General features: G+C 39.7%; 1 protein-coding gene across 1 annotated transcript; it reads left to right on the top strand.

The window, feature by feature from the left end:
* Positions 1–7,885: 7,885 nt before the first annotated feature.
* Positions 7,886–9,301, top strand: LOC107042145. The gene has a single exon (XM_015263048.1). The coding sequence runs from the start codon at positions 7,886–7,888 to the stop codon at positions 9,299–9,301; it is 1,416 nt and encodes a 471-aa protein (XP_015118534.1).
* The last annotated feature ends 2,951 nt before the right edge of the window (positions 9,302–12,252 follow it).

Below are 12,252 nucleotides of genomic sequence, written 5' to 3'. Positions count from 1 at the left end.
GAGGGACTTGGTGCGTGATTTGGGAATCCGGTGGTCATCGGGATTCCGGAGATTTCGAAGTACATGCTCCAGAGTCTTCAAGGACACGTTTATTCCCCGTGGAATTATTGAAAAAAAGCGTGCGAATGACTTGGGGAGTGGTTTGAAAATCCAGTGGTCATCGGGCCCCCGTGAATTTCAAAGTATACGCTCCAGAGTTTCCAAAACCACGTTTATCCCCCGAGGAATTATTTATAAAATGTATAGAAGTGACTTGGTGCGTGATTTAGAAATCCAGTGGTCATCGGAACCCCGAGGATTTCGAAATACACGCTTCAAACGTTCCAAAAACACCTTTATTTCCCGGGAAATTATTTAAAAAATGCATAAGAGGGACTTGGTGCGTGATTTGGGAATCCGGCGGTCATCGGGATCCCGGGGATTTCAAAGTACATGCTCCAAAGTTACCAAGGACATGTTTATTCTCCGAGAATTCATTCAAAGAATGTTTAAGAGTGACCTGGGGATGGTTTAAATATCCAGAGGTCATCGTGACCACGTGGATTTCACAAGAGATGCATCCCAGACTCCAGAAACATGATTATTCCCCGTGGAAAATTATAACCCGAGCTGCGGTGTAGTGGGGGGGGGGGGATCCGGAGCATCCTCGAAGATGCCCAATACTCATTAAAAGGGTTTTAAATCATGAATTGCACCCGAAAATGATTTTTTCATATTTATTTACTCATTTTTTACTTTAAAACCCTTTTTTACCATCCTACAACATTTCAGTGCATCGCCGCCAGATGGCGGCATCTTCGCATTCTCATTCGATAATTTGTGCGTTCGACATTTTTTCCTAGCGTTATTTCGAATAAAAATTCTCGGATTACCACAATTGAATTCAATCTGTCAGCTTGACGAGGGGTTAATTCAACTGCATGCTCTTTTGTGTTTTATATAGCAACTACCAGACAAAATTATCAAAAAATTATCAGTTGAAAACCCTGTAGCTTGTACCACGTGATGTCGAATGGGCCAATTATATTGCCCGATATTTGAGTTGGAAAAATAATCGCGAAATCTTTTCAATTATGGCTTAAAACATTCTTTTGGATGTTATATCGGTCGAGTTCGAAGATAGCGGCGATCCAATCATTTGCTTTGAAATTATAGCCTAAAAAGCATTTAATCGAGGTTTAATGAGTTTAATCGCGGCTTAATCAGGGTTTAACCAAGGTTTCGTCAAAGTTAAATCAAGATTTAATCAACAGGTCCCGCGATCAAGCCAAGGTTGACCCACAGTCAACCCAAGGTTGACCCATAGTCAGCCCAAATTTGACCCGTGGTCAAACCAAGGTTGATCCATGGTTAAGCTAAGGTCGACCCATGGTCAAGCCAAGGGCGACCCATGGTCAAGCCAAGGCTGATCCACGGTCAAGCCAAGATTGACCCATGGGCAGTTCACGGTTGACCCATAGTCAAGCCAAGGTTAACCCACGGTCAAGCCAAGGTGGACCCGTGGTCAAGCCAATGTTGACTCGTGGTCAAGTAGTGTTTCCCGATACCCAAAAAAATACCGATACTCAGTATCGTATCGAAGCAGATTACTTGGTATCGATACCACAAAGTATCGCCTTGGACAATATCGATACTCGTAATATTGATCTTTTTAAAAATTGTGGATGACATTGGCAAATAGAAAAAAATTAAAGTTGAAGAATGTCGTGTTAAAAGACCTTAAACATTCAGATTCAGTGAGGATATCCCAGTAGTGTTTACAATTTGGTACAGACCATTCTATAGATTCCGCCACTTTCAATCATCAACTTTGTCAATTAAATTACGCAAGGAAAAATTGAGATAAGTTATGAATATTCAGTATCATTCACATTACGTTTTGCACAGAATTATTATTTTCTTCATTCGAGGGTAGAACGTCATTAGTCACTAGGAAATGATCAAATTTCACGAAGGTTAAACTCTGAAACTCTAAATTTCACTAGTCAACCGACACGAGGGTCATAGGGGAATGGTCAAATTTTACGACGATCACAAGGGGATGGTCACATTTTACGAAAGTGAAACGGCACTTGACAAAAGGAGATGGTCAAATTTCATGAGAGTCAAATAGCACGAGAGTCACACGGGGATGGTCGAACTTCACAAGAGTCAAACGTCATAAGGGTCACAAGAGTGTGGTCGAATTTCACAAGTGTCAAACGTCACGAGGGTCTCACGGGGATGGTCAAATTTCACGGGATGGAAACGGCACGAGGATCACAAAGAGACGATTAAATTCCACGAGAGTGACCCGACACAAGGGTCACAAGAAGATGGTCAAATTTCACGAGGGTCAAACAGCAAGAGGGTCGCGAGGAGACGGTCAAATTTCACGAGAGTCAACCGACCCAAGAGTCATACGGGGATGGTCAAATTTCACGAGGGTTACAAAGGAATAATGAAATGTTATGACGTTTGAATGTTCCAATGGTCATTTTCCACGAAGGTCCAACGTCAAAGGAGCGAGGAGCAAAGGATCACAAGAGTCACAAGGAAATACGATGCTTTAACGAACTTTACGAATCACATGGAACAATCTCCAACTCTTTGTAGGAAGGATAATGGTGTTCATTATTCAAGTATATTGAATTTTTCACGGAATCATTTCGGGCCCTGGAAAGTTCAAAAATTGGCGATCTCCCTGTGAGTTTCGTACTGACTCGTAAATTTGATCGTCCCCTTGTGACCCTCCCAGTTTGACCCTTGTGAAAATTGACGGTCCCCTTGTGTCGGTCAACTGCCGTGACATTTGACCGTCTCATTGTGGCCCTCGTGAAAATTTGCCCCTCGTGGAATTTGACCATCCTCTTATGACCCTTGTGAAATTTGACCATCTCGTGGTGACCCTCGTGACGTTTGACCCTTGTGAAATTTGACCATCCCCTTGTGACCCTCGTGCTGTTTGACCCTCGTGAAATTTGATCGTCCCCTTGTCTCGCTCGTCACGTTTGACACTAGTGAACCTTGTCTCCATGTGACCCTTGTGACTTTTGACCCTTGTGGAATTTGATCATCCCTTTGTGACCCCTGTGACCTTTGGCTTTCGTGAAATTCAGGCATTCCCTTATGACCCTCGTGACGTTTGACTCTCGTGAAATTTGACCATCCCCTTGTGACCCTCGTGCTGTTTGACCCTCGGGAAATTTGATCGTCCCCTTGTGACCCTTGTGACTTTTGACCTTCGTGAAATTTGATCATCCCTTTGTGACCTTCGTGACGTTCGACCCTCGTGATGTTTGACCCTCTTGAAATTTGACCATCCTCTTGTGATCCTTTTGTCCCTTCTGATATTTTGACCCCGATGAATCATCTTATTCTTGTGACCTCCCTGGTCATTAAATCCCTTATGAATATTTTTTAGATTAATTTTTTTTCTCATTACTTGTCCCTGCGAAAATATCGATCCCAACCCAGAAATATCGATACACCCAATATCGCGATTTTTCGCTTTTTTTCGGCTCCTGTTCCTAGTTAATTTTAAAAATTTCCGTTCACTAGAAATTGCATTTCAAATTATCTTTGAAAAAAAAATCTATTAAAATTGTCCTGGGATTAATTTTCAATTCCGAAAAAGTTGATTGGAAATAAAGAGATCACCAAGAATTACAAATCCAATTCTCAATTTTCAAAAAAGTTGATAATATTGAGAGGGGCTAGCATAAAATGCATTGTAGTCCTCGTTGCTCCAATCCTCAACTAACTCTCAATTTTCTCTCAAACACTGAAAATTATTGAAAGCCCAACTATCAACTTCGTTCGCCAGAGTCATTCCTATAATTTTCCCGAAATCCGGAAGATTTTCTTGGAATTTTCTCGAAAACCTAAAAATTTTCAAGAACCGCANATCTCAGAATCGGCCAAAAACTAATTGAGAGTTCAATAGATATCCAATAGAAGTTTCTAACCAATTCGCTAGGTAAATATTTCTATTAACCCTCGATCACTCGCGCTCGGCCGCTAGCCTTCGTTTATCGCACGGTTAGCGCAGCGCCGCTGGAGTAAACCGAGCGCGCTGTTGCCATGTTGGCGCCTACCGCTACGTGCGTCTTTCAAATGTGGCAGAGAATGAAGAAGTAAATGTAGCTCGCTCGAGTGGTCGACAGAGACTCACTCGCACCGGGCGGAGCGGCGCGGCGCGGTTTTCTGTCCGTTCGACTTGTCTTTTTTTTGTAGCTAAACAAATTTTTCGAGAAAAAAACAGACAATGCCAACGCTCAATAAAAAGATTGAACTAGGAACTCTAATTTTTAACAATTTTTAAGCGTCAAGAAAAACAAAAATATAAATAGACAAAAACGGGCGGCGTCGCGCTCATTGAACGAGTAATCGTGGGTTGAATTTTTTCATCCGTGACTTTTTAAAAAATCCAAGCATTTTCTAGAATTTTCTATAAAACTGGAGAATCTCTTCAAATTTCTCAAAGCATTGGACAATTATCTCGAAAACTTGTTGAGAATTGAATGTTGGTTTCTTTTGTTGATTATTTTTAATAATCGGATCTGGCTTTCCCTGGGCCAATCAGAGTTCAGTATTCAATAACATGAAGTACTTCCCAATTAAAATTAAAGCGGTTATTTCCCCCTAGCTTTTAATAATTTCCCTGTCGTTTTTGATAATTTCCCTCTAGCTCTGCAATTGTTTCTCTAACCAAATAACTGTCAAATATTATCCTGTGGAGTGAAAGAAAGTCATAAAGAAAGTCAAAATGAGTCGGTTTGGGAAGGATCCGATTACCAAAAATAATCCGTCGAATACCATCCGACCTCCAAAATTAATCAGACATCTCCCTCATGTTTTCCTGCGTATCAACGATCGGGATAAGTTTTGCATAAAAATCCCTGGCGCTGCGCGCTCGGGATTTTAATCTGCAAAACTTCTCCCTCCCGTTGCTACGCAACAAAACAATCGGGAGATATCCGATAATTTTGGAGGTCTCGTGGTATTACTACTGATTATTTTTCTCACTCGGATTTCAGCCAATCAGAGCGCAGTATTTGAGGCTGTCACCAGTTTTATTTCGGAAATTTCTAAAAACAATTCCGACGGAAATTCACTTATAGCTTTTCAAATGTTTCTCATCTTTCAACGCATTTCACGTTTAATATTCTGTCTGACAGGTAAACAAAAAAGTGGGTTATAAATGTATGACTGTGTAAACGTATCCGGGTGTTGTTCACTGCCCTCTGCTTGGCCGAAATCCGAGTAGAAAAATAATCCGTCAAATACCACTCGTACTCCAAAATTAATCGGATATTTTGAAGCACTAGTGGTATTACTACTGAAAATAGGATTTTTGATTCTCAATNAAAAATAATCCGTCAAATACCACTCGTACTCCAAAATTAATCGGATATTTTGAAGCACTAGTGGTATTACTACTCAAAATAGGATTTTTGATTCTCAATTAGTTCTCAATAGTTTCAAAAAAATTGAGAGTTGGATTCTTGATTTTCAATTAACTCTCAATTCACTGAGAGTAGATTGAAAGACAATTGAGAATCAAAAATCCAACTCTCAACTCTCAAAAAAGTTGAGGGTACATTCAGAGATACTTGAGAATCAAACTTCAAAAATCCAATTTTCAATCCCGATAGTAAAGTTGATAGTAGATAGGGCGACTGGCATAAAATGCATTTTACGCCTCGTCACTTCAACTTTCAAATAACCCTGAATTTTCTCTCAAAAACCAGAAATTATCCAGAGTCGAACTCTCAACTTGGTCCGGAAGAGCCAAGTTTCTGAGAGCGTTCCAGAAAATTCTCCGTTTTTCGAGAAAATCCATCGATTTTCAAAAAAAAATCGAAAAAATTCTCCAATTTTCTAAAAACTTTGAATTAATGTTCCAGTTTTGTAAACAAAATCGAGAAAATTATTGGGTTTTTGGGAACGTTCTAGGAAATTCTTCGATTTTCTAAAAAATTCAAGAAAATTCAAGGTAATTCTCCGATTTTCTATTAAATTGCGTGAGGTTCGCCGATTTTCTCATAAGTTCGGAAGAATTCTACGGTTATCTAGGAAATTCCATGAAATTCATCGATTTTCTAATAAATTCGGGGGAATCCTCCAGTTTTCTAGAGAATTCGACAAACTTCTCCGTTTTTCGAGAAAATTCTCCAGTTTATTAAAGAATTTGCGAAAATTCTGCGTTTTTATAAAAAATTGGAGAAAATTATCCGGTTTTCCGAAAACTGAAAAAATTCTCCGGTTTGCGTTTGAAAAAAGAATTTTTAATTTTCAATTATCTGTCAATCTACTTTCAACGTTTTTGAGAACAGAGAATTTGGTTGTTTTGTTTTTGAAAATAACATTGTTGATTCTCAATGATTCTGAATTAGAGATGCAAAATGACAGTCATTTTTGACATCGCGTCATGTGACCAAAAAATGACGGTCATGTGACGCACGAATTTCGTAACCACAAATGATCGCCACAAATAATTTGTAAGCAAATTGTTGTCAAACCATCTATATGGATACATAATGACGGTCAAACTTCTAATTTGTTCACATTTCTAATTTGTGACTGTCATAAATAACATAGCTTTATCTCTAGATAGATGGAAAATGACCGTAATTTTGATTTCAAAATGCACATTAGGCAAATGCAAAATGAAATCAAAGAAAAATTGATAATAAAACAATGAGCTTGCATCTGAATAGATAATAAATGACTGTCGTTTTTTCTTGACCAATTGTGACGGTCATAGAAGGGTGGGGAAATTGTGACAGTTGTGGAAAACGTCTCGTCATATGACCGTCAATGACAGGTCATGTAATGCATTCACAGCTCTATCTGCATCTTATTTAAAAAAAAAACGAATTCTCAACTCTGTGGAAAAGTTGAGTGTAAATTGAAAGGCAATTGATGATTAAAATTCAATTTCCAAAATGCAAATCTGAAAATAAATTGAGAGATAATTGAGAATCAAAAATCCCATTGAAAAAAAAAAAATGCAGTTCTCAACTCTCAGAAAAACTGGAGATTCGATTGCGAGATTATTCAGAATCAATAATCCAATTTTCAACGCTAAAAAAAGTTGAGAATAGATTGAGAGATTATTGAGAATCAAAAATTCAACTCTCAACTTGCGAATTGAGAGTTAGATTTTTTGATTTTGAAAATCGGATTTTTGATTAGAGAATCAGTGAATTTTCTCAAAAATTTTCTATATTAGAGCTTTTCCCGAAATTTAGCGCAAACACGCTGAGTTTCACTTGTTTTGTTGTTTTTTTCAATTATTATTATTATTATTAATGTTATTATTATTGTTATGGCTGTAAGAAAGTGCAATACAGTGTGTTGCTCCATTTCCACGAGTGGGAGTGAGATGCAGGAATGCTTGGTACCCGTGGGCCCTCATTGGGTTACACACCTGAGCTATCCGCTCGACAATTCTCATTTCCAGGGTTGGGCATATGGTCAAGTTGGAAGTTTTTGACGTGACATTGTCAAGTACCGGTAAATTACCAATAATGCGTCAAAAACGGTCGATAACGTCGAAAACTGTCATTAACCTTTCTAACCTCACAAGTCACTTGAAATTCGAGTTGTATTGCATAGATACGTGAAAATTGAAATAGTCTTGATCAAATTACATGATTGACTGACGAAAAAACAAAAAAATTCTATTATTTTCTCCTTTATTCGATGTGAAAAATAATTTCTACGTCGAGTGAGTATTGTACGATGAATTCAAAGAACGCTACTTCAGAGGTGAGTAGGATAATGTGACTTATTTAATTTAATTGCTATTCAGACATTAGCGAAAATATAATCAACAAAACAATTTAAATTCCAGGCATTTCTTCCCGGAAATCATGATACCGGAGCAAAACGTCAAAGGATGGGGTCTGGCACATCAAGCAAACCCAGTAATAGTGATGCAATTGATGTGGCTTTAGCTGAATTTTTCTTCGGTTGCAACGTGTCGTTCAATGTTGTTGAATCTGATCTATTCAGACGATTTGTCAAGATTTTGAATCCCTCATACAAATGTCCATCAAGGAAAAAATTGGCAACCAAATTACTGGATACGATTCATGTTAGAGTTATTGAGAAAATGAGATACCCGGAGCCGATGGAGGGGGTCTTATTGATAGATGGGTGGAAGAATTCATCAGCGAATACCAAGAACGTAGTCTGTACTATCCAAACTCACGATGGAAATAGTATTTTCTTATATTCTTGGGATTTCAGTGAACTGAGGGAAACCGGTGATGAATTAGCCAGAGTCATTGATGAAGCTGTTGCAATGGCCAAGGAGAAGTTCAATGTGCTCATCCATGCTGTTGTTTCTGATAACGCGTCGGCGATGATGCGGATGGGTCGCCTGGTGGAGGTTTGGCACAGTACCTGCAGTTCGCACAGTGGAAATTTGTTCTTGAAGTCCCTCGTCGATTCGAAGTTTGCTGAGTCAATCAACAAATTGTTACGAGAGTTCAAAACGCCTCGTGCAGAAAGAGAATTGAAAAAACGGAAAGGTAGTAGGATCATGTTAGCCTGTGAGACTCGGTGGTGCTCATATAGAGACACGTTCCGTTGTTGCTTGAGGAATCTTGACCTCATGCGTCAGTTAGTTGATGAACAAATTGTCATTCTAAAGAACATCAATGCTGAATTGCTGAATGACAGTACATTGGCAGATAAACTCCAGGATTACATCGTTCTCTTCGACCTCGTATGTGAGCTTGTCAATAAATGTCAAGCATCTGATTGCAAAATTGCAGATGCTGCTGAATATTGGCTGTCATTGAATGTCCCAGTGGACGATGCAAAAGTTGATGCGACACTGGATGCACGTCTTGACAAAGTCTTGCAGCCAATTGCATTGGTGGCTAATTTTTTGCATCCCAAATATCAAGGCCAAAAATTTGCACATTTGGAAGTATTCAATGCTAAAGTGATAGAATTTCGGAATACCGAATTAGGTGTAGAAAATCCAGAAGAATTGGAAGCAGTCAAGAAATTTCAGAATAAGGAGAAGCCTTTTGAAGCAATCTTCAACAAGAATGTTGAATGTGCGAAAACATTTTGGTGTTTTATTAAGCCCTACTATCCTGCCTTAGCACAATTGGCTATCAAATTGTCCAACATTCCCAGTTCATCTGCACAAATCGAGAGATTGTTTTCTCACTGGGCTTTTATCCACTCCGATTTACGGAATCGGCTTAGTGTAGAACGTTCCATGAAACTCGTCGGGATTTATTATGCATTTAAAATGCAGGATGCCATCGGTAATTATTATTGGGATGAGGAATGATTAAGGATTATTTTCTACAAATATAATTCATGACCAAATATATGTAATAATGACTCATACTTACAATCGATGATTTCACTATCTATGTGGTTTAATAAAGTGTAGTGAGCAAAGTTGAATATTGAAGGGAAAGTCTGGAAATAAAAATTCGTAATTTACAGAACTCCATATATTTATTTATTTATTTGCATTGAATCGTAATGAAATTTACTCAGGTAACGAAACGTACTAGTAATCATACTTCATTATTAGTTTCATCTTAGGTTGAAAATCACATATTAACGATCACTCTACATCATAGAGTCTACAGATATGATAATACTAATCATTGGAGATCATCACAAGGATTAACCTAATCAATAACGACATATTAGATTGATAAAGCAAAACACATTTTAAATAAGCTGATCATAATTTTTTTAGAGAAAAAAACACGCTTTTAACACATTGTCTCCATACTGAACTACTCTCACTCTAGAATTTCAGTCGAGGCAAAACTTCCAGAAATAAATCGGAATAGTCTGATAGAAATACTTTGGATCCAACAGTCCAACTTTTAAGCAACCTAGGAAATGAGCAGAGAATACGAGGCGATACATCTTCTTAGAATTACTATTCTTCCTCATCGATCTTTTGGAGTCTCAGGTAATGATGAAGATCGACGAGCTTCTGAACACGAGTGGGAGTCAGTTGATCAGTGGGAATGTCCACGAAGTCCAGCTTCGTCATTTTTACTGGGATGTGAAGCAACTTGCGGGCTAGAGAACTCAACTCTGGGTAAGAGATGGCTGCAGCATTTCAGAATGACTTCCAACCGGGAAGGGGGCTCTTTTGAAACAGACTACGGAATATTCCTGACTTATTTCTGTAAGCAGAAAATTCTGTTAACCCATCTCCAGTGAGCCATTCTACTACGAATTCAGTCATCCTCTGGAGTTTTTCTTTATCATCAGTATTGGAAGTAAAAAGTCTGCCTTGATACTTCGGATGCAAGAAATTGGATGCCAATGCTTCTGGAGTCAAAATGTAACTCAAATCCCCCAAGTTAAAGCAGCTTTCGGCACATAAGATTTCGAATTTCAGCCAACCTTCAACAACATCGCCCAACGTTTTCTTCGAGTCTTCACATTGCTTCAAAATCTCCTGGAGGGCATGGGAAATCTGAATAAATTCTTTCAATTTATGTTCGAAGCCAGAATCAAATAACTTGATAATCTTATCACCGAGGTCGAGTGTACCATCTGCTGCTATCTTTTTCAGCAAGTGCAGATTCTCAAGGTAATTGGAGTACATTTTGGCGACATCTCTCCAGTCATCAGTTGCCTCGTATTGCAGGGAAGTACCACCAGCATCCTTGATTTTTGTTTCCACAACTTCAGCTGGAAACTCTTCCAAAATACTTGAAAATTTTTCAGTGAGGCTGTCATTCTTTAATTTCCCACCTACCAAGTTGACTGATGAGGTGGTATCAATGAAATACCACATTGTGTTACATGTCTCTTTCTCAACCGCCCGCTCCATAGATTTGTTCTCCATCACTACAGCGTAAATATTCATATCATACTTATCCTTAGCGACTTGAATAGCATCCATGATAATCTCTGTTTCCTCAGTGAATCCAGATTGACCCTCACTAGGTTCACGTGAACCTAGGTACACCATGCTGTCTCCCTCGTGAGTTTTAACTACTCCAATCGCCGTCAGTGTGCCCAGCGTCTCTACCACCTTTCTCCACCTGGCAATCATCAATACACAGTCCCCTGTGTTCAGATTTCTCTGTTGGTGAGTCTCCACGTCTTCATAAACTTTCAAGAGCAATTTTGTTTCCAAATCTCCCGTGGTAATGAGTTGGCAAGCAGGCCTGAGCTTCTTCACGAGGGCCTCAAAATATGGAGATTCCACAATTGAAAAATCCAACCCTGAGGTATACACCAGTTTTGCAATGAGTACGTCAATTTCTGCCTGTTCTTTTGGTGAAATGGTGTCAACAAAGTTGCTTATAACACCTTCACGTCTTTTTTTACGACGAGGAGTGGACATTAATGATGGTGATGGAACCTTGGTGGGCGCAGCACCAGACGTACCATCTGGAAAGGCTGCAACGTTAGAAGTAATGGGTACCTCCAGCTCAACTGGTGGAGTCTGGAAACAATAAATATGATACTCTTGATCTTGCATAGGGGAAATATATGAATGTTGCTGAGAACATATTGATATGACTACAATACCTTTTGGGCTGTATTTAACTGTGGATTCTTCGGATTGGATCGTAATGGTGAACGTCTTGTTGATAGTATTGATTGACGCTTGGGTGAATAGCTTGGTGAACGCGATGAACAGTTTTTTCTAGAAAAGCACGAGGTCAGGTCAGTGATGCCAGATGGGAATTCCCACACGCTCCCCACTCCTCTCGGGTAATAGTGCGCAGCCTTTAGGGCGCAGTCGGCCCGGCGCGACGTTTGAATATTTGATTTGGGCATGGCTCGTTACTTTATTAGCGTGTCATTTCATGCAAGTCACAAGGGCAATGATGGCCATGAGGAGAATGTCAAATTTCTCGAGGCCCACGAGGGTCACGAAGAGAAAGTCAAGGTTCATGAGGGTCACGAAGGGTAATTAGGGCCACGAGGAGAATGTTGAAATTCTCGAGGCGCACAAGGGTGATAAGGGCAACGAGGACAACAAGGACCACGAGGGCAGCGAGGGGAAGGTCAGATTTCATGTGGGTTACGAAGGGTAATGGGGGTCACGAGGAGAATGTCGAAACTCTCGGGGCCCACGAGGGCGACGAGGGTCCCGAGGGTGATAAGAGCAACGAGGGGAAATTAAGATTTTATGTGGGTCACCAGGGTAATGAGGGCCACGAGGAGAATGTGGAAATTCTCGAGGCCCATGAGGGCAAAGAGGGAATCGAGGGTCACAAGGGCAACGAGGGCCACGGGGTAAGAAGA

The sequence above is a fragment of the Diachasma alloeum genome, unplaced genomic scaffold (assembly GCF_001412515.2).
Source record: "Diachasma alloeum isolate Michigan unplaced genomic scaffold, Dall2.0 Dall_scaffold_00424, whole genome shotgun sequence".
NCBI lineage: Eukaryota > Metazoa > Arthropoda > Insecta > Hymenoptera > Braconidae > Diachasma > Diachasma alloeum.
Note: the sequence above shows the minus strand (reverse complement) of the source record. Positions and strands in the feature narration are given on the sequence as shown.

Excerpts from the sequence above, each read along its gene's own strand:
- LOC107042145 (XM_015263048.1), top strand. The coding sequence starts at position 7,886 with ATGGGGTCTGGCACATCAAGCAAACCCAGTAATAGTGATGCAATTGAT.